The sequence below is a fragment of the Suncus etruscus genome, chromosome 1, assembly GCF_024139225.1.
Source record: "Suncus etruscus isolate mSunEtr1 chromosome 1, mSunEtr1.pri.cur, whole genome shotgun sequence".
Taxonomy (NCBI): domain Eukaryota; kingdom Metazoa; phylum Chordata; class Mammalia; order Eulipotyphla; family Soricidae; genus Suncus; species Suncus etruscus.
Window position 1 is genome coordinate 24,622,419 of NC_064848.1, and position 20,865 is coordinate 24,643,283.

The 20,865-nt window shown below is 44.6% G+C and overlaps 1 protein-coding gene, 1 non-coding gene and 1 pseudogene across 2 annotated transcripts in view; all 3 read right to left on the reverse strand.

Moving 5' to 3' along the window:
- DCAF10 (DDB1 and CUL4 associated factor 10) overlaps positions 1–20,586 on the reverse strand; it is a 62,592-nt gene extending 42,006 nt beyond the window's left edge. The window contains exon 1 of the mRNA XM_049767891.1: positions 20,123–20,586. Coding sequence (XP_049623848.1) covers positions 20,123–20,586 — 464 coding nt within the window. The remainder of the gene's footprint in view (positions 1–20,122) is intronic.
- Positions 9,454–9,601, reverse strand: LOC126030428 (uncharacterized; annotated as a pseudogene).
- Positions 16,875–16,979, reverse strand: LOC126027568 (U6 spliceosomal RNA). The gene has a single exon (XR_007502286.1). It is a non-coding gene; the product is annotated as a U6 spliceosomal RNA (small nuclear RNA).
- Positions 20,587–20,865: the final 279 nt, after the last annotated feature.

The window sequence follows — 20,865 nt, forward strand, 5'->3', positions numbered from 1 at the left end:
GCAGTTCTTTTAAGTTCAGATCAATCAAATGAAATCTGAAAATCTCTAAAACTGCATATCCAACTAACATGTTCTTGTTTGAAAAACAAATAGAAGTCATATATTTAAGATAAAACTACAATAAGAGGAGCTGGGGCGGTGGCACAAGCAGTAGGGCATTTGCCTTGCACGCACTAACCTAGGACAGACCGTGGTTCGATCCTCCAGCATCCCATATGGTCCCCCAAGCCAGGAGCAATTTCTGAGTGCATAGCCAGGAGTCCCCTGAGCATCACCGGGTGTGGCCCAAAAAGAAAAGAAAAGGGAAAAAACTACAATAGGAGAAAATTTTAAATAAACTTATATTTATTTTTATTTTGGGGAGGGTTTCATACCTGGCAGCGCTCTGGGGTTACTCCTAGCTCTACGCTCAGAAATCACTCTTGGCAAGCTCAGGGGACTATATGGGATTCCAGGAATCCAACCACTGTCCATCCTGTGTTGTCTGCGTGCAAGGCAAATGCCCTACCACTGTGCCATCTCTCTCACCCTAAATAAACTTTTTTCCAATTAAGTGGGAGAAAAAGAATAAAACCTTGAATAAAGGAGAAATAAAAGTAAACTAGGGGGGACTGGAGAGATAGCACAGTGGTAAGGCGTTTGCCTTAGACGCAGAAGGACGGTGGTTTGAATCCCAGCATCCCATATGGTCCCCTGAGCATACTAGGAGCAATGGGCCAGGAGTAACCCCTGAGCGCTGCCGAGTGTGACCCAAAAACCAAAAAAAAAAAAAAAAAAAGTAAACTAGGGACTGGAGCAGTGGTCCTCAAACTATGGCCCGTGGGCCACATATTTATTTGTATCTGTTCTGTTTCTTTATTGCAAAATAAGATATATGCAGTGTGCATAAGAATTCGTTCATACGTTTTGTTTTTACTATAGTCAGACTCTCCAATGGTCTGAGGGACAGTGAACTGGCCCCCTGTTTAAAAAGTTTGAGGACCCCTGGATTGGAGCGATGGCACAGCACGTAGGGCATTTGTCTTGCATACAGCCAACCCTGGTTTAATCTCTGGCATCCCAAACTGGTACCCTGAGCCTGCCAGAGCCAGGAGCACAGAGCCAGGAGTAACACCTGAACACTGCCAGGTGTGACCCAAAAACAAAAATAACAACAAAAGTTAAATAAAAATAAAAATAAACTAAATTGCTCTTTAGTGATCACAGACTGTCCTTAAAAGGTGTCATCAGGGGCCGGGCGGTGGCGCTAAAGGTAAGGTGCCTGCCTTACCTGCGCTAGCCTAGGATGGACCGCGGTTCGATCCCCCGGCGTCCCATATGGTCCCCCAAGCCAGGAGCGACTTCTGAGCGCATAGCCAGGAGTAACCCCTGAGCGTCACCGGGTATGGCCCAAAAACCAAAAAAAAAAAAAAGGTGTCATCATAGGGGCTAGAGAGATAGCATGGAGGTAAAGCATTTGCCTTTCATGCAGAACAACTGTGGTTTGAATCCCAGCATCCCATAAGGTCCCCTGAGCCTGCCAGGAGTGATTTCTGAGCATAGAGCCAGGAGTAACCCCTGAGCACTGCTGGGTGTGACCAAAAAAAAAAAAAAAAAAGGTGTCACTACAGGGCTGGAGAGATAGCAGAGCAGTAGGGCCTTTGACTTGTATGCAGCCAAACCAGGATGAACTGGTTCCATTCCCAGCATCCCATATGATCCCCCACACCTGCCAGGAGCAATTTCTGAGTGCAGAGCTATGAGTAACCCCTGAGCACCACCAGGTGTGGACCAAAAACAAAACAAACAAACAAACAAACAAACAAAGGTGTCATCATAAACCATCAAGATAGACAAATTTCAAAAAATTATGTGAAGAGTCTTGGTGTAATTATGACAATATGAATTATTTTATTTTTGTTTGGTTTTTGGGTTATACCTGGCAATGCTCAGAAAATAAGTTTTTTTTGTTTGTTTGGTTTGTTTTTTTTTTTGTTTTTGGGCCACACCCAGTGATGCTCAGGGGTTACTCCTGGCTATGCGCTCAGAAGTCACTCCTGGCTTGGGGGACCATATGGGACGCCAGGGGATCGAACCGCGGTCCGTCCTAGGCTAGCGCTGGCAAGGCAGACACCTTACCTCTAGCGCCACCGTGCCGTCCCAGAAAATAAGTAATTTTTTAAAAAAAATCTGGGGCGGGGGCCAGAGAGATAGCATGGAGGTAAGGCGTTTGCATACAGAAGGTCACCAGTTCGAATCCAGCTTCCCATATGGTCCCCGTGCCTGCCAGGAGCAATTTCTGAGAATGGATCCAAAAGTTTCCCCTGAGCACTGCTGGGTGTGACCCAAAAACTACAAAAAAAAAACACAAAAAAACAAAAAAAATCTGGAGCTGGAGAGATAGCATGGATGTAGGGGTTTACCTTGCATGCAGAAGGATGGTGGATAGAATCCCAGCATCCTGTATTGTCCCCAGCCTGTCAGGAACAATTTTTGAGTGTAGAGCCAGGAGTAACCTGAGTGCTGCAGGGTATGAACCCGCCCCCCAAAATCTATACATTTGGCAAGGAGGAGTACAATTAGAGTATTTTGCCTTGCAAGCAGCCAAACGAGTTTGATCCTTGACATCACATAAGGTCACCAGTGCCTGCCATGTGGTGATCACCTGCCAGGGAATTGATTCCTGTATGCAATGCCCGGAGTAACCGCTGAGCACCACCAGGTGTCCCAAAACAACCAAAATGATGTATATAATATATATTACACTTCTATAGACGTTTCTTTTATTTTTAAAATGAAATTTGTGTACCATAATTTACAATACCGTTGATAAGGTTTCATGCTTAAAACATACCAATACTACACCCTCCACTAGTGTCACTTCCCTCCATTTTCCCAGTGTCTGGTTCCCTGCCCCACCTCCTATAAATCTCCAGTTTCTACTGCCTTTGGGTATTTGTAATTCCTGTTTCTATATACCCCAATGATAGCAATCATTCTGTGTCTTATCCTCTTCCTCTTCTAACTAACTTCATGGTTCCAGATCCACCCACAGAACAGCGAAACTCGCATGATTTCTGGGGCCAGAGAGATAGCACGGTGGTAAGGCATTTGCCTTGCACACAGAAGGACAGTAGTTCGAATCTGGGCATCTTATATGGTCCCCCGAGCCTGCCAGGAGTGATTTCTGAGCATAGAGCCAGGACTAACCCCTGAGTGCTGCCAGGTGTGACCCCCCACAAATCTTCATACCATAGTTTATTTATTTAGTCATCTGCTCTAGGAACCTTCAGTTATTTCCAGATTTTGATGACTGATTGTGGATATTGTTGCAAAATTATTTCTTTCTGTTACTAGAGCTTAGGAATTAATATTTCTTCTGTTTTTGGGGGGGTGCATGTAAATAAATAAATAAATAATTCTGGAAGAATTTTAAATAACACTAAGACATCTATAAAAGTGAGTTTCTGGATTTGTTGTTGTTGTTGTTGTTGTTTTGTTTTGTTTTGGGGCCACACCTGGCAGTGTTCAGGGGTTAGGCTTGGTTCTGCACTCAGGAATCACTCCTGGTGGTGCTCAGGGAATCATATGGGATGCATGTGATCAATATTCTCAGAATCACATATTGTCTCCTGAGCACTGCCAGGAGTGACTTCTCAACAAACCCAGCACTGGCAGGTATGGCCCAATTATCTATCCCCATGTATAATTTTTTTAAGAGTACCATTCACCATTTGTCCCAGGTCAAAGCCTACATTTTTCATATTGGTTAGAAATACTATCTTGGGGCCGGGCGGTGGCGCTAAAGGTAAGGTGCCTGCCTTGCCTGCGCTAGCCTTGGACGGACTGCGGTTCGATCCCCTGGTGTCCCATTTGGTCCCCCAAGCCAGGAGCAACTTCTGAGTGCATAGCCAGGAGTAACCCCTGAGCGTTACTGGGTGTGGCCCAAAAACCAAAAAAAAAAAAAAAAAAAAAAAAAAAGAAATACTATCTTATCAGACTTTGTTTTGTAATTAAAAGATATTTTTTGTTGGCCACCCAAGACATCATCCCGGGGCCATTCAGGCCATATGTGGCCTAGTGGGTAAGCACTTTATTGCTAGGGCCTAAGGATGTGGTACTTATTGGTCCTGAAGTGCTGGGAACCACCAGAGCCACTTGGCAGTTGTTCAGGTATGTCCAGGGCCACACAACGCTCAGGGATCTCTAGAGCTAAAACCTGTAGTACTTAGAGTCAGGCCACATGGTACCAGGGATCAAATCTGGGTCAGGCACAGGCCAAACCTGTGTGCTAACTGCTCATTATACTATCTCCTGCCCCGTGTTTTAAATTGTTTTTGTGCAACGTGAAGTACTGCTCAAGGGCTTCTCCTGGCACAGTACCTATGATTCATTGCTGGCGTTGGAGGCTTATATACAATACTACAGACTGAACTTAGAGGGAGGTGTCCTGCATGGAAAATAGACAAAGAAAACTACAAAATACTGCTTCAAAAAATAAAAGAGGACACAAGAAAATGGATATACATACCCTGTTAATGGACTGGGAGGATTAACATCATTAAAATGGCAATGCTCCCCAAGGCACTGTACAGATTTAGTGCAATCCCTCTAAGGATACCTATAACACTCTTCAAAGAAGTAGATCAAACACTCCTAAAATTCATCTGGAACAATAAACACTCCAGAATAGCTAGAGCAACCCTTGGGAAAAGGAATATGGGAGGCATCACTTTCCTCAACTTTAAATTGTATTACAAATCAATAGTCATTAAAACAGCATGGTATTGGAATAAAAGCAGACCCTCAGATCAGCGGAATAGACTGGAATATTCTGAGAATGTTCCCCAGATATACAATCAGTTAATCTTTGATAAAGGAGCAAGAAATATAAAATGAAGCAAGGAAAGTGTTGGCACAATTGGTCAGCCACTTGCAAAAAAAAAAAAAAAAAAAAAAAAAAAGAACTCAGACCTCCAGCTAACACCATGCACTAAGATCAAATGCAAATGGATTAAAGACTTTGATATCAGACCTGAAACCATAAGGTATATAGAACACATAGGTAAAACAATCCAGGACATTGAGACTAACGGCATCTTCAAGGAAGAAACAGCACTCTCCAAACAAGTCGAAGCAGAGATACACAAATGGGACTATATTAAGTTGAAAAGCTTCTGCACCTTAAAGGAAATAATGCCTAGGATACAAAAGCCACCCACAGAATGGGAGAAGCTATTCACCCATCAGACAAGGGACTAATATCTAAGATATACAAGGTACTGACAGAACTTAACAAGAAAAAAACATATAACCCCATCAAAAAATGGGGAGAAGAGGGGCCGGAGAGATACCACAGTGGTAAGGCATTTGCCTTAGATGCAGAATGGTGGTTCGAATCCCGGCATCCCACATGGTCGTCCGAGCCTGCCAGGGGCGATTTCTGAGCGTAGAGCCAGGAGTAACCCCTGAGCGCTGCTGGGTGTGACCCAAAAAACCAAAAAAAAAAAAAAAAAAAATGGGGAGAAGCAATGAACAGACACTTTCTCAAAGAAGAAATACAAATGGCCAAGAGGCACATGAAAAATGCTGCACATCACTAATCATCAGGAAGATGCAAATCAAAACAATAATGAGGTACCATCTCACACCACAGAGACTGGCACACATCACAAAGAACTACAACAATTAGTGCTGGCAGGGATGTGGGGAAAAAGGAATTTTCATTCATTGCTGGTGGAAATGCCATCTAGTCCAGCCCTTACGGAAAACAATATGGAGATTCCTCAAAAAAATGGAAACTGAGCTCCCATTTGACCCAACTGTACCACTCCTACGGATATACCCTAGGAACACAAAAATCCAATACAAAAACCCCTTTCTCATACCTATATTCATCGCAGCACTATTTACAATAGCCAGACTCTGGAAACAGCCAAAATGTCCTTCAACTGATGAATGGCCAAAGAAACTGTGGTACATATACACAATGGAATATTATGAAGCCGTCAGGAAAGATGAAGTCATGAAATTTTCCTATACATGGAATCTATTATGCTGAGTGAAATTAGTCAGAGGAAAAGAGACATCACACAGAATAGTCTCACTCATCTATGGGTTTTAAGAAAAATTTAAGACATTGAAATAATTCCCAGAGATGAGGGCCAGAAGGACTGGCTCAAGATATGAAGCTCACCACAAAGAGTGGTGAGTGCAGTTAATTAACTACGCTGAGAACTATCTTAACAATGCCAGTGAGAAGGAGGCCAGAGCGAGAGCATGAAGGTAAGGTATTTGCCTTACATGCAGAAAGACGTTGTTTCGAATCCTTGCATTCAATATGGTCCCCTGTGCTTGCCAGGGGCAATTTCTGAGCATAGAGCCAGGAATAACTGGAGAGCTGCCGAGTGTGACCCAAAAACCAAAAGCAACCAACCAACCAAACAAAAAACACAAACAATGTGAGTGAGGGATGTAGAAAGCCTGTCTCGAACACAGGTGGGGGGTAGGGAGGGAAGAGATGGGGGTATTGGTGATGTGGAAGGTTGCACAGTGAAGGGGCTATTCTTGTTATGACTGAAACCCAACTACTATTATGTTTGCGATCACAATGTTTAAATAAAGTATTACAAAAATAGAAACTGGGCCGGAGAGATAGCATGGAGGGTAAGGCATTTGCCTTTCATGCAGAAGGTCATCGGTTCGAATCCCGGCGTCCCATATGGTCCCCCGAGCCGGCCAGGAGCGATTTCTGAGCATGAAGCCAGGAGTAACCCCTGACTGCTGCTGGGTGTGACCCAAAAACCAAAAAAAAAAAAAAAAATAGAAACTATCTCTTTGTCTCTTAAATCTATCATTGTATTCCTCAAGGGTTGCCACCATCCTGATTTCTAATATTAATAAAAAAAATCTTAAAAATATGGGATATTAGTTTGTATAGTGGTTAAAGTGCATGTTTGCATGCACTTAGTCTGAGTTCAATGCTTAGAACTACATGTTCCCCTGAGCATCTCCAGCATGGTCTTGGTGACTCCCACCATTGAAAAGGTGGTCCAGGTATCCCTGACACTTAGTCAGGGTCTGAGTAGCATCTCATCCTTAGGCCCTTGAAGAGAACTGATAGCTTGACTGGTCAAGAATCACTGAGTACTGGTTCCCCATCTCAAAAACAACCCACAAACTTGCTAGGGGCCCTAGATGTAGTTTAGTGGTAGAGTACTTGCCTTGCATGTATGAGACCTGGATTTCATACCAGCACTAAGAAAAAACAAGTCCAAGAAAAGAAGTCTTTTAGGTCTGATTTCTTCTGCATAGGATTGCTTTATAAGATTTATCACTGTTGTTAAAATCCTACATGTCCCACAATATGCACTCATACATTTCTGTGAGATGTAGGAGTAAAATCACTAAATCCTGGACCTTGAGTTTGATCTGTTGAGCTGTTGACAAACTCTTGGAAAGCGGCTTAATTTTTATTTTGATCTTTATTGGATTTAATTTGCTGTTCTAACTTGAAATAGATGTTTATTTAAGTTTGTTGACTTTTAGCCTTCAAGATTTCTAATATATATAATTTAGAGCTATAAATTTTCCTCCATACCAGGTTTTAGCTTTAACTGTACAAATTTTGAAATAAAGTATTTTTAATCGGGGCCAGAGCGATAGCATAGCAATAGGGCATTTGCCTTGCATGCGGCCGACTGGGGACAGTTCGATTCCTGACATCCCATATGGGGCACTGAGCTTACCAGGAGCAATTTCTGAGCGTAGAGCCAGGAGTAACTCCTGAGCTTCACCAGGTGTGGCCCAAAAACCAATCAATCAATAAGCTGCTTTTAAAAAAGTATTTTTAATCATTCAGTTCCATATATATATATATATATATATATATATGACTTGTTTTTGGACCACACCCAATGGTATTCAGAAATCACTCCTGATGGGCTTGGGGTCTATATGGGGTGCTGGGGATGAAACCCAGGTGTGGGGAGCCTAGCTGATGAAACCTGGGACATAGGACACCTCAGTAATTCCTAATCTGGTCACCCACGTGACCAAAAGGCCCATGCCTTGAGAACAAAGGAAATAGACAAAAATAAAGTAATTCAGAGCAGCCCAATATATCCAGCCAGAAAGAAAAATATAGAGTTTGCCTTTGTGTTAGCAAACATTATTAAGAACTCTGTTTGAATCTTATGCCTTTTAGTAAAACGTGCTCAGGTCTACCTCTGCCCCTCCCTACTACCTGCCCCAGTTTATGCTAATGAATGCTTGTAACTGTGATTGGTGTAAAATTTGTAACACCCCTGATGTGTTTCAGCCCTTAAAAGCTGATCCCCCAACAATAAACTTCCCTTTTTGAACAGCATGCGTTGTCTTGAAGGCTTCTTTTACTAATCTCTCTAGTTCTTCTTTACAGGTCGGTTCTGCTCGAGTGAACCCATTAATAACTGGCAACTTTCATTTCCACACCCCCGCGGGTCGGGGGACTCCCGTGAAAGTTGCACCCAGGTAGGCTGCATGCAAGGTGAATCTCTACCCACTGTGCTGTTCCTGTAATTTCTTCCCTTCTTGGTGGATTTTGTCTTTGTTGGGGTACAACTAACAGCATTCTTAGCACACGTTACCCAGAAAAGTGTCCTTTTTTTTTTTTTTTCTGACAGAGAGAGAATTTAATTTTCTTAGAGCTGCTACTACTCTTGCTGCTATACCAGCTTCCTTAAGGCCACTGCTGATGACTAGCTCCTCTTAGAAGAATTTCTTCTTTTTCTTGGAAACAACCTTGTTTTCATCACTAGCTGGCAATCTCTTCCATTTAGGAAGACTTACACTGCCAGCTGCCGCTTCAAGATCATTACTATTAATTTGTTCATCCTTCGAAAATGTTTTTCTCTTTTTGAGTTTGGAGGAGACAGAAGGATGTTTATTCATTATATTCTCCTGAGGCATTGCTTGTTTTTTGTTATTTCATTTTTGCAATTTCTTCTGTGACAGATTATTTAAAGAGCTATTTCTGGGTCTGAGTTACCCTTACTGATGTTTTTAGAATTACTTATGCCTCGATAACGAAAGCAGCCTTAAATGATATTTTCATGTCTCTGTTTTCCCTCTTTGGTTAAGAAGTAAGATTTATTGTGGCAGGTGGGAAGGTTGGTGAATGCTGAGGTAAGAGCAGGAACTGGGGGTGGGGGACAGCCTCAAGGCTCTCAGGAATGCAGTGCCTGTCATTTGTCCAGAGGCCCTATGTTCAGGATATATTTGATCCCACAACTATCTGGGATCAGCTGCTTCACAGCCCTTATCCCGCATTGAAACTTGGTAAAACCTAACTTCTTGAAATGTGGATCTCTGGGGACCAAAAAACTTGAACCTGATCCAGCCTCTTAGAGCCTCAATCACATGTTGCTTGTTCTCTCTGGAGTCTAAAATTGGGGCTAATATGAGAGAAGGCAGACAGGAACATCTCCAACAAAGGATCGTCTCCCAGGTCCTTTATTATAGTACATACATAATACTGCATACACTGTACGCTGCATACACTATAAAGGAGGCTGCATGCTATATGCAGCCATTGCACATTAAGCCCCCGGGGGCAAAGTGCAGTAGGCTGTATTGGTTGTACTACTTTAAATATTTTATATTTTCTCTAGCTTTCCTAAATTTTCTCATGGAGGACAAACCAAACCAGAAAAATGGGAGACATCTCAGTACATAACATGAAGCTCTACTATTACAAAGCCATAGTAATCAAAACAGCATGGTGGGCCCGGAGAGATAGCACAGTGGCGTTTGCCTTGCAAGCAGCCGATCCAGGACCAAAGGTGGTTGGTTCGAATCCCGGTGTCCCATATGGTCCCCCGTGCCTGCCAGGAGCTATTTCTGAGCAAACAGCCAGGAGTAACCCCTGAGCACTGCCGGGTGTGACCCAAAAACAAAACAAAACAAAAAAAAAAAAACCCAGCATGGTACCAGAACAAAGTCAGACTTTCAGACCAATGGGTCAGAATAAAATATCCAGTGACAAACCCACAAGTAGATGGTCAATTAATCTATGACAAAGGAGCCAAGTACTTGAAATGAATTTTTCTTGAAGAAATGGTGTTGAGCCAGAGAGATAGCACAGCGGTGTTTTCCTTACAAGCAGCCGATCCAGAACCTAAGGTGATTGGTTCGAATCCCAGCATCCCACATGGTCTCCCGTGCCTGCCAGGAGCTATTTCTGAGCAGATAGCCAAGAGTAACCCCTGAGCATAGCCAGGTGTGGCCCAAAAACCAAAAAAAAAAAAAAAAAAGAAAGGGTGTTGGAACAATTGGATAAACACATTAGAAAATTAAAGATTGAGGCCAGAGTGGTGGCACATCGGTAGGGCATTTGCCTTGCACGCACCAACCCAGGACAGGACCGACCAAGGTTCGATCCCCAGCGTCTCATAGGCAGGAGCGATTTCTGAGAGCATAGCCAGGTGTAATCCCTGAGCATCACAGGTTGTGGCCCAAAAACAAACAAAAAAGAAATTAAAGATCAATCCATATCTCACACTTTACACAAGTCAATTCAAAATGGATTAAAGACTTTGAGATTAGAATCAAATCCACAAAGTTCACTGAAGAAAACATAGATAGAATACTCCAAGACGTTACACCTCTAAGTCGTCTTCAATGATAAGATGCCGATGACAAGGACTACAGATTCAAATCTGAATAAATGGGACTACATCAAACTAAAAAGTTTCTATTTGGAAAAAGAAACAGGCTAAAACCAAAATACAATTAAGTGAGTGGGAGAAAATTTTTGTACTCAACACATCAGAGATAAAGATTTGATACAAAGATTAACTACAGAAAACCTAAAAAAAAAAAAAAATACATCAAAAAATGGGGAGAGGAAATGAACTGACACTTCTCTAAGGACGACCAATAAGTGGCCAACAGGTACATGAAAAAATGCTCATCATCATTTATCATTACAGAAGTCTAAATCAAAACAACAATGTGAGAGATAGCATGGAGGTAGGGTATTTGCCTTGCATGCAGAAGAACAGTGGTTCAAATCCCGGCATCCCATATGGTCCCCTGAGCCTGCCAGGATTGATTTCTGAGCGTAGAGCCAGGAGTAACCCCTGAGCACTGCCGGGTTTGACCCCCTCTACCCCAACCCCCCCCAAAAAAGACAGGGAATTTTGCCTTGTCTGACCCCTATAAAAAACTATGGATAGAGTTCTCAGTAAACTGAAAACTGAGTTGCCATATGGCCCAACAATCCCACTTTTGGGTATCTATCTCAAGGACAGTAATAATTAATAAAATGTTTTAGCCCTTATAATGCTTGCTTCAAATACTGTGTATTAATATGTGTTAATTCTATTAGTAACAAAGTAAAAAATAGGATATTGTAGCATGAAATAATTAACGATGTGGCTGGATGGCGATGGATGGAGGCCTTTGTGCTTAGGCCCCAGCCACGTGGCTTCATCCCCCATGCAGCCGGCGGGTCCCAGGCCCAGGTGATGGCGTAATCAAGACTCACTCACAGGCAGGCTTCAGGAAGCATTAACTTTATTCATGCCCTATTCACCACATGTTTGTGGCCTATCTCATAACCTTTTAAGCACAGCAATACTTTGCTAGCCCTGCATCTTATAATTCAGTCATCTTCCTCCGAGAGCCCAGCAGGGCCAAAAGGCAAAGACCTTTAATCCCCTGGCTTCCGGGTTTATCTACCTATTCCAAGACCCCTCCCAGGAATGGGCCGGGTCTTGCAGGTAAGGTTACACCTATTATCCGGTTCCCAAGACCCCTCCCAGAAATGGGTGGGTCTCAAATAGGTACCCTACAGGATATCAAATGGAATATCAATTCATTTAATCATATCAAACCTTATCCCTTAGCCTAAATGAAAGGTAATGAAATAAGACAACTAAAGAGACAACTTAGACAACTAAGACAGCTAAGCCAGGATACAAAAACCCTTTGTGTCTAATGACCTTTCTGCTTCTCAACTCAACAAAATAAATGTGTCTGGTACAGAGAAAAAGATTTACGTATCTCTGCACCCCAGGAATCATTCATCCACAAACTATCCCCATAGACCTCATCCATCTGTTGTATATTTGATTTTGCCAGGGGAGTACATACTATAACAATTATAGAGAGCTAATATGTTTGGATGGTGCCTGCAGCGGTGCTATTACTCTCATCTGATTGCTCTCTTCATCTTTCTGGATCTCCTGGGAAGCTGCTGTTTGATAGAAGGCCATGTTAGAATGACTGGGAAAGTACCTCAGAGGTAGGTATTGTCCCAGTTACTAAGTGAAGTCTAAATGACTGACATTCACCTATGAATTTGGGGGGATTAAAAAAGAGTGAGAGGGGCTGGAGCAATAGCACAGCAGTAAGGCGTTTGCTTTGCATATGGCCAACACAGGTCAGACCCCAGTTAGAATCCCGACATCCCATATGGTCCCCCAAGCCCATCAGAAGTGATTTCTGAGCACACAGCCAGGAGTAACCCCTGAGTGCTGCTGGCTGTGATCCCCTTCCAAAAAAAAAAAGGAAAGAAAGAGTGAGGAACAATGAGAAGGCCTACTGACCTATACTTTTCCAGTGAGATGTCTGCTGGCAGCCTGCTGTGCTAGTTTCTTTTTTTTTTTTCTTTATTTTTCCCCTCCCTCTGCTAGTTTCTTCATTTCTTTTTCTTTTTCTTTTTTAAAAACCTTTATTTATACACCATGGCAATGGAGCTCAATTTCAAGTTTTCTGAGGTATCTAGCTCTCACCATTTGCAGATGACATGAAAACCCTAAAGATTCTATCAAAAAGCTTCTAGAAATAGATTCATATAGCAAAGTGGCAGACTACAAAATTAACATGCAAAAACCAATGGCCTTCTCATACACAAATAATGATAAAGAAATAGACCTAAAAAAAAAAAAAACCCGGGCCCGGAGAGCTATTTCTGAGCAGACAGCCAGGAGTAACCCCTGAGCACCGCCGGGTGTGACCCAAAAAACAAACAAAAAAAAAAAAAAACAAAAAAAAAACCATTCATGGGCCCGGAGAGATAGCACAGCGGCATTTGCCTTGCAAGCAGCCGATCCAGGACCAAAGGTGGTTGGTTCGAATCCCAGTGTCCCATATGGTTCCCCGTGCCTGCCAGGAGCTATTTCTGAGCCAGAAGAAACCCCTGAGCACCGCCGGGTGAAGAATAGACTTGAGTATTCAGAGAACGATTCTCAGACAATCAATTAAATAACTGATAATATAATCAATTAATCTTTGATAAAGAAGAAATGTAAAATGAAAATGGTGCAAGAAAAGTCTCTTCAACAAGTGGTACTGGGACATCTGGTCAGCCACATGCAAAAATGTGAACTCAAACTCCATCTAACACCATGCACAAAAGTCAAATCCAAATGGATTAAAAACCTTGATATCAGATCCAGAGCAGTAAGGCATATAGTTTCTTAATTTCTTTCTTTTTTCTTTCTTTGTTTTTTGGTTTTTGGGTCACACCCAGCAGCACTCAGGGGTTACCCCTGACTTTGCACTCAGAAATAGCCCCTGGCAGACACGGGGGACCATATGAGAGGCTGGGATTCAAACCACTGTCCACCATCTGTCCTGGATCGGCCGAGTGCAAGGCAAATGCCCTACCACTGTGCTAGCTCTCGGCCTCAGTTTCTTAATTTCTTTTTTTTTTTTTTTTTTTTTTGTGGTTTTTTGGTCACACCCGGCAGTGCTCAGGGGCCACTCCTGGCTCCATGCTCAGAAATTGCTCCCGGCAGGCACGGGGGACCATATGGGACGCCGGGATTGGAACCGATGACCTTCTGCATGAAAGGCAAACGCCTTATCTCCATGCTATCTCTCCGGCCCCGTTTCTTAATTTCTTAATTGTGTGTATAATGGATTATTCCAAAGTCCTGTGGAAGGTGCTAAAACATCTTTATTATATATTAAATTATATGTTATATAATAAACATTACATTATATAATACATAATTATATAACATATAAAATTATACATACTTTTAATCTAAGGGAAAAATTCAAGTCCAGAATTCGTATTTTCCAGGTAAATTGAATTTATCATTATCTTCTATCTCTAGTAATATTTTGCCTTAAGTCTATTTTGTATATTAATAGTATCAGCTTTGTTTATTTACATGGATTTGACCTGAAATTTTTTTTTTTTTTTTTGCTTTTTGTTTGTTTGTAGCCACATCTGGTAATGTTCAGTGGTTACTCTCTGGCCGTTCTCAGAGAACTGTACAGAATGCCAAGGACTGAATCTGGGTCAACTGCATGTAAAGGTAAGCCTTTACAAGTAAGTGCCTTACTGGCTATACCAGGGGTCCTCAAACTGTGGCCCATGGGCCACGTACAGCTCCACGTGCATTGAAGACATTTATCCAGCCTGCAGAGTATTTTTGCCACCACTGCCTGTCCTCATTCATCCAGAGCCCACAGTGAGCATTTGGGTAGGGATCCTCAAACTATGGCCTGCCAAAGGCAGGCACATAACTCCCATTTGAAATACTAGATTTGTTTTTAGTTTTTTGGGTTTTGGGGGTTTTTTTTTTTTTTTTTGGTTTTTGGGTCACACCTGGCAGCGCTCAGGGGTTACTCCTGGCTCTACGCTCAGAAATCGCTCCTGGCAGGTTTGGGGCACCATACGGGATGCCGGGATTCGAGCCACAGTCCTTCTGAATGCAAGGCAAAACACCCTACCTCCATGCTATCTCTCTGGTCCCAAATAATTCATGTTCATTTACCAGTCATTCTCTATTTTGCTTTGTTTTGTTTTGTTTTTGGTTTTTTTTGGGGGGGGGCCTCACCCAGTGACTCTCAGGGGTTACTCCTGGGCTATGCGCTCAGAAATCACTCCTGGCTTGGGGAACCATATGGGACACCAGGAATGGAACAGTGGTCCCTCCTAGGCTATTATGAGCAAGGCTGTGCCACTGCTCCGGCCCCTGAAATACTAGTAGATTTACTGATTTAAACTTTACTTGTTCTTCATTTTAAATATTTGTTCCTGTTTTTTTTTTTTAACTTCAAAATAAGATATGTACATGTGTATAGATTTTTTTAAACTATAGTTTGACCCTCCAACAGTGGGTCAGCTGAACTGGCAACCTGTTTAAAAAATGTGGAGGACCCCTGGGCTGTATCATATCTACAACCCATTAGCCTTTCTCTTTGTTAATCTGATTTGTTAACATCTGGCTTGGGAATTACTCCTGGCAGTACATATGGATGCTCAGGATCAAACCCAGGTCGGCCACGTGCAAGGCAAGCACCCTATCAGCTGGACTATCTCTCCAGCCCCCGTGATTTGTTTGTTTGAATATCTCCATCCATTTGAACAAAATATTATATTTAGTAATTTAGGATTTCTTTTCAGCTGTTTTTGTACTTCATTTTCCCCCTATTTTGCACACTTTCATGTACCTTAGACTGAGACTAGATCATATTTTTACCTGTGAGCATATCCTGAGTCCTTGTTTTAGCACCTAACTAGGCTAGAAATTTGTTTTGATTTCTCTATAATGTCTCATCCTTTGATGGTTTTTCTACGAATTTTAATAAAAATCAAACATTATAACACCCCCATAAAACCAAGGCATTTAGAAATCCTCTAATTTATATGGCACGTTTTAGTTCAATATGTTAATTCCAAAAGATAAAATAAGATTCCGTTATACATATTTTCCACTTTATTTTTCCTTCTCTGCTTTTTTCCACTTTATTTTTCCTTCACTGCTTTTTTCTTTTTTTTTTTTTTTTTTTTTTTTTGGTTTTTGGGCCACACCCGGTAATGCTCAGGGGTTACTCCTGGCTATGTGCTCAGAAGTTGCTCCTGGCTTGGGGGACCATATGGGACACCGGGGGATCGAACCGGGGTTCGTCCAAGGCTAGCGCAGGCAAGGCAGGCACCTTACCTTTAGCGCTACCGCCCGGCCCCATTCACTGCTTTTTTCCACTTTATTTTTCCTTCACTGCTTCTAGCATTAGATCTTTCTTTTCTTTTTTTTTTTTCTGTTTTTTCTTTCTCTCTCTCTCCTCTCTCTTCTCTTTTTCTTTCTTTTTTTCTTTTTTACCACACCTTGGTGTATAGCAGGGTTCACTCCTGGCAGCTTCAGATGCCCATATATGATGCCAGGGAATGTACTCTGGTAGGATCTGTACAAGACAAGCACCACTGTACTATCTCTTTGCCCCTTTGATCTTTTACTAAAAGTTACTTTCTCTGGGGCCAGAGTGATAGTATAGCAGATAAGACTGATTGCTTTTTTTTGTTTGTTTGTTTTTTTGTTTTTTTTTTTTTTTTTTTGGTTTTTGGGCCACACCCAGCGGTGCTCAGGGGTTACTCCTGGCTGTCTGCTCAGAAATAGCTCCTGGCAGGCACGGGGGACCATATGGGACACCGGGATTCGAACCAACCACCTTTGGTCCTGGATCGGCTGCTTGCAAGGCAAACGCCACTGTGCTATCTCTCCGGGCCCAAGACTGATTGCTTTACAGGGGACCAACCTGGGTTCAATCCCCCAAATCCCAAATGGTCCCCTCAAGCACCAGCAGGAATGATATCTGAGTCCAGAGCAAGGAGTATCCCTGAGCACTGCCTCGTATAGCCCCCAAATGTTGTTTTAAGTTACTTTCTCTGAAATTAGACTTTTTTATTTTATTTTAATTTATTTATTGGTTTTTGGGTCACATCCGGCAGCGCTCAGGGACTACTCCTGGCTCTACGCTCAGAAATCGCTCCTGGCAGGCTTGGGGGACCATAGGGGATGCCGGGATTCGAACCAACGTCCTTCTGCATGCAAGGCAAATGCCTTACCTCCATGCTACCTCTCCGGCCCCTGAAATTAGACCTCTTTTATTTTTTTTTAAATATGGATCCTTCACGAATTTGCGTGTCATCCTTGCACAGGGACCATGCTAATCTTCTCTGTATTGTTCCAATTTAGTATATGTGCTGCTGAAACAAGCACTAGACTTTTTTTTTTTTTTTTTTTTGGTTTTTGGGTCACACCCAGGGTGCTCAGGGGTTACTCCTGGCTGTCTGCTCAGAAATAGCTCCTGGCAGGCATGGGGGACCATATGGGACACCAGGATTCGAACCACCTTTAGTCCTGGATCGGCTGCTTGCAAGGCAAACGCCGCTGTGCTATCTCTCCAGGCCCTTCTTTTTCTTTTTAAACATTTATTTATTTAGGTTTTTGGGCCACACCCAGCTGGCACTCCAGGCTCTATGCTCAGAAATTGCTCCTGGCAGGCTTGGGGACCATATGGGATGCCGGAAATCAAACGTATGATTGCTGTGTCCATCCCAGGTTGGCTGAGTGCAAGGCAAATGCCTATCGCTATGCTATCGCTCGGGCCCCTGAAATTAGACTTCTATTCCTGCATGTCTGGTAACAAATTCATTCCATTTGGCTTACCTAAATATATATATTTCTTTTCTTCTCCCCCACAAACTTTCATACATAGCCTGGTAGCACAGGCCTGAAAACTTGGTGCTTGGACCTTCTGGTGCTGGGGGTCACAAGGACCACAGTGCTGGGAGGCTGCCAGGTACCCCAGGAGCCATACTGTACTGGAGATCAAACTTGGGAGACTTGGACAGAAAAATTACATGGAAAGGTAAATTACTTTTCTTACATGCAGCCAACCCTGTTTGAGTACTAACATAATATATATTGTCCTGAACAATGCCAGCTCTATGCCCATAGAGTTAGGTAGAGTCAAAGATAACTGCCAGGTGTGGACCCAACAAAAAACAGTAAAAACAAAAAAACTGACTTGGGAGTCCTGCACCTGTAAGGCATGCACTCTACCCTTTGAGTTAGCTCTCTAGTCATCATCTTTGTTTCTAACAAAAAACAAAAATCCGGGCCCGGAGAGATAGCACAGTGGCGTTTGCCTTGCAAGCAGCCGATCCTTCATGCTATCTCTCCAGCCCTAGAAAACCCTTCTTATTCATTCTACCACTATCATCATGTAACCCAAAAATTTGCTTCCAGGAATGGAAAGTTACTTCTAAAGGCCCGATAGATAATAGGAGAAAGGCGCTAGGATATGGAGAAAACTACAAGTGAATGTTTATGAAGAATGTATTCCTAGTATTTCAGAAGCTTTCTGAATGGGGCTTGGTAGAGGGAAAAAGTGAGGAAAGTAAGTTCCATGGTTAGATTTGACAGTCATGGAGTGTTCGTGCTCTCTCACACATACCTCTCTCCAATCCCAAACCCCTCCTCAGATAAGCATTCATTGCCAACTGTTTACAAGAATACTCAGATATCCCAGACCTTGTGTGACTTGGAAAAAACATCTGCATGAATGAAATGGTACAGCATAGACCTGCTCACTGACTGGATTCATTGATTTCATATCTGTTGCTCAGCTCCTTTCTTGGCATAATTTAGGTGGTGCTTAGAAAAAAATGGTTGTTTTGTGAACCTGTCTTTTGTTATCTCTAGCTCACTTACTGTCTTCCCACCATCAAAGATCCTTTGAGGTCCTTTATTTTGAAGCACTTCTATTCCTTCCTCAGTCCTAATTAATGAATTCATTTCCACTAATTTCTAATCTTGGTTCATGTGCCACTTCCCTGGGGGGAAACCTTGAAAACTTCTAGTGCAAAACAGATTCCATCTTCAAGTCTTTACCTCGATTTGGTGGAAAACAAAAAGGATCATGAGGGGCCGGCGCGGTTGCGCTAGAGGTAAGGTGTCTGCCTTACCAGCGCTAGCCTAGGACAGACGGCGGCTTGATCCCCCAGCGTCCCATATGGTCCCCCAAGCCAGGAGCGACTTCTGAGCTCATAACCAGGAGTAACCCCTGAGCATCACTGGGTGTGGCCCAAAAAAACAAACAAAAAAAAAGGATCATGAATTCTCCAGGATGGCTATCGAATACCAAGTTGAACCAATAGTTCCCAAGCACAGGCAAAGCTGCGCCAAACTGGCTGGTCTGGCTCAATGATGAACCTCTCTGCCTCTGCACCAGGAACAAACATGCCATGCGGTCCTCAAATACCTGCTGAAGGCAGAAGACAGGGAAAAATAATGCAACGGAGACCAAGACGAATTCTATTCAGTGTGTCATCTCATGAGGTATACAGCACAGCGTGAGACTTTCCCCCTCTTCCTCGACTAACTGTGAATTTAGTGTCCTCACAAAAAACCAAGTGGGGAAAAAAAACATGTTCTGTTGCAAAATTCCCCAGAGTGGACGGACGGACACCTTTAATTAATTAATTTATTTATTTATTTATTTTGGTTTTTGGGTCACACCCGGCAGTGCTCAGGGGTTGCTCCTGGTTCTACACTCAGAAATCGCTCCTGGCAGGCTCGGGAGACCATATGGGATGCTGGGATTCGAACCACAGTCCTTTTGCATGCAAGGCAAATGCCTTACCTTCATGCTATGTCTCTGGGCCCAGGACACCTTTAATTTAACTTTTTTTTTTTTTTTTTTTTGGTTTTTGGGCCACACCCGTTTGATGCTCAGGGGTTACTCCTGGCTATGCGCTCAGAAGTCGCTCCTGGCTTGGGGGACCATATGGGACGAACCAAGGTCCGTCCTAGACTAGCGCTTGCAAGGCAGACACCTTACCTCTAGCGCCACCTTCCCGGCCCCTTTAATTTAACTTTTGTGGACTGAGTCCTCCTTCCACAGGCGAGACAGGTTCTCTTACCTTACTCCTGGGCCCAACCAACCTCGAAGGGCCCAAAGAACATCAGCCAACAAGTCTGCTAGGGGGTGTTCACCCTGCGGGGATGCCCCACACCCTGAGCCTCCTTCCTGTACCTTTGAGTTTCTTTTTTTTTTTTAAATGTTGGGTCACACCCGGCAGCGCTCAGGGGTTCCTCCAGGCTCTGTGCTCAGAAATCGCTCCTGGCAGGCAGGCAGGCTCCAGGAGCGGGGCCCACCTGGGACGTAGGGATTCGAACCACGGTCCTTGTGCATGCCAGGCAAACGCCTTACCTCCGTGCGTCCTCGGGTCCCTGATGGAGGGGCCCCAGGGCCGCCTACGTCTCCCCGGCAGCCTCCCAGGAGCGGGCCTGCGGGGTTCTCTGCCGGTTGACAGCCAAGGGCGCACCGGGGCGGGGGGCCCGGGGGCCGGGCTTACCCGTCGGGCGAGTACTCGAGGTTGAAGACGGCGCCGTGCGTGCGGGTGCTGAGGTACACCGAGTCGGCGGGGTGGATGGAGCCGTAGAGGCTGGTCATGGTGCGGAAGTTGTCCCGCGCCGGGTCCACGACGAGCCCGCGGCCCAGGCTGCGCCGCCGCAGCCAGCCGAACAGGCGCGCTCCGGGGCCGCCCGCGCCGCCCCTGCCGCCCGGCCTGGCCTCGGCCGCCGGCCCCGGAGACCCCGGCGACCCCGGCGACCCCGGCGGCCCCGGCGGCCCGACGGGCGAGCCGGGCTCCAGCTCCGTGGCGCGCGCCGCCGGCGACGGCGTCGGGGCTCCGGGCGCGGGCGGGGACGGGAGCGGGAGCGGCCGGGCGGCGGGAGGCCCCTCCGGGTGCACCGGCTCTTCCCCCCTGCGGCCGGCCCCCCGGCCCCCCGCCGGGCTCCCGAGCCCGAAGGGAAACATGACGACGCCCCCGCCCCCCGCACCGGCCGCGACCCCGCCGGCACACGCCTCGGCGCGCCCGCTCCGGCCGCCACTTCCGGCGGTGCAGCAGCCCGAGCGCTCCGGCGGGCCGGGAGACGCGCGCGCTCGCGTTCCGCCCATCAAGGCCACCCGCCGCCCGCCGCCCGCCACCCGCCGAGGCTGGGGGACCGGGAACGTGGTGACACTGCATCTAAGGCAGGGAGGGGAGGAAGGGAGGGGAGGGAGAGAGAGAGACAGGTCAGTGAGAGAAAGAGAGGG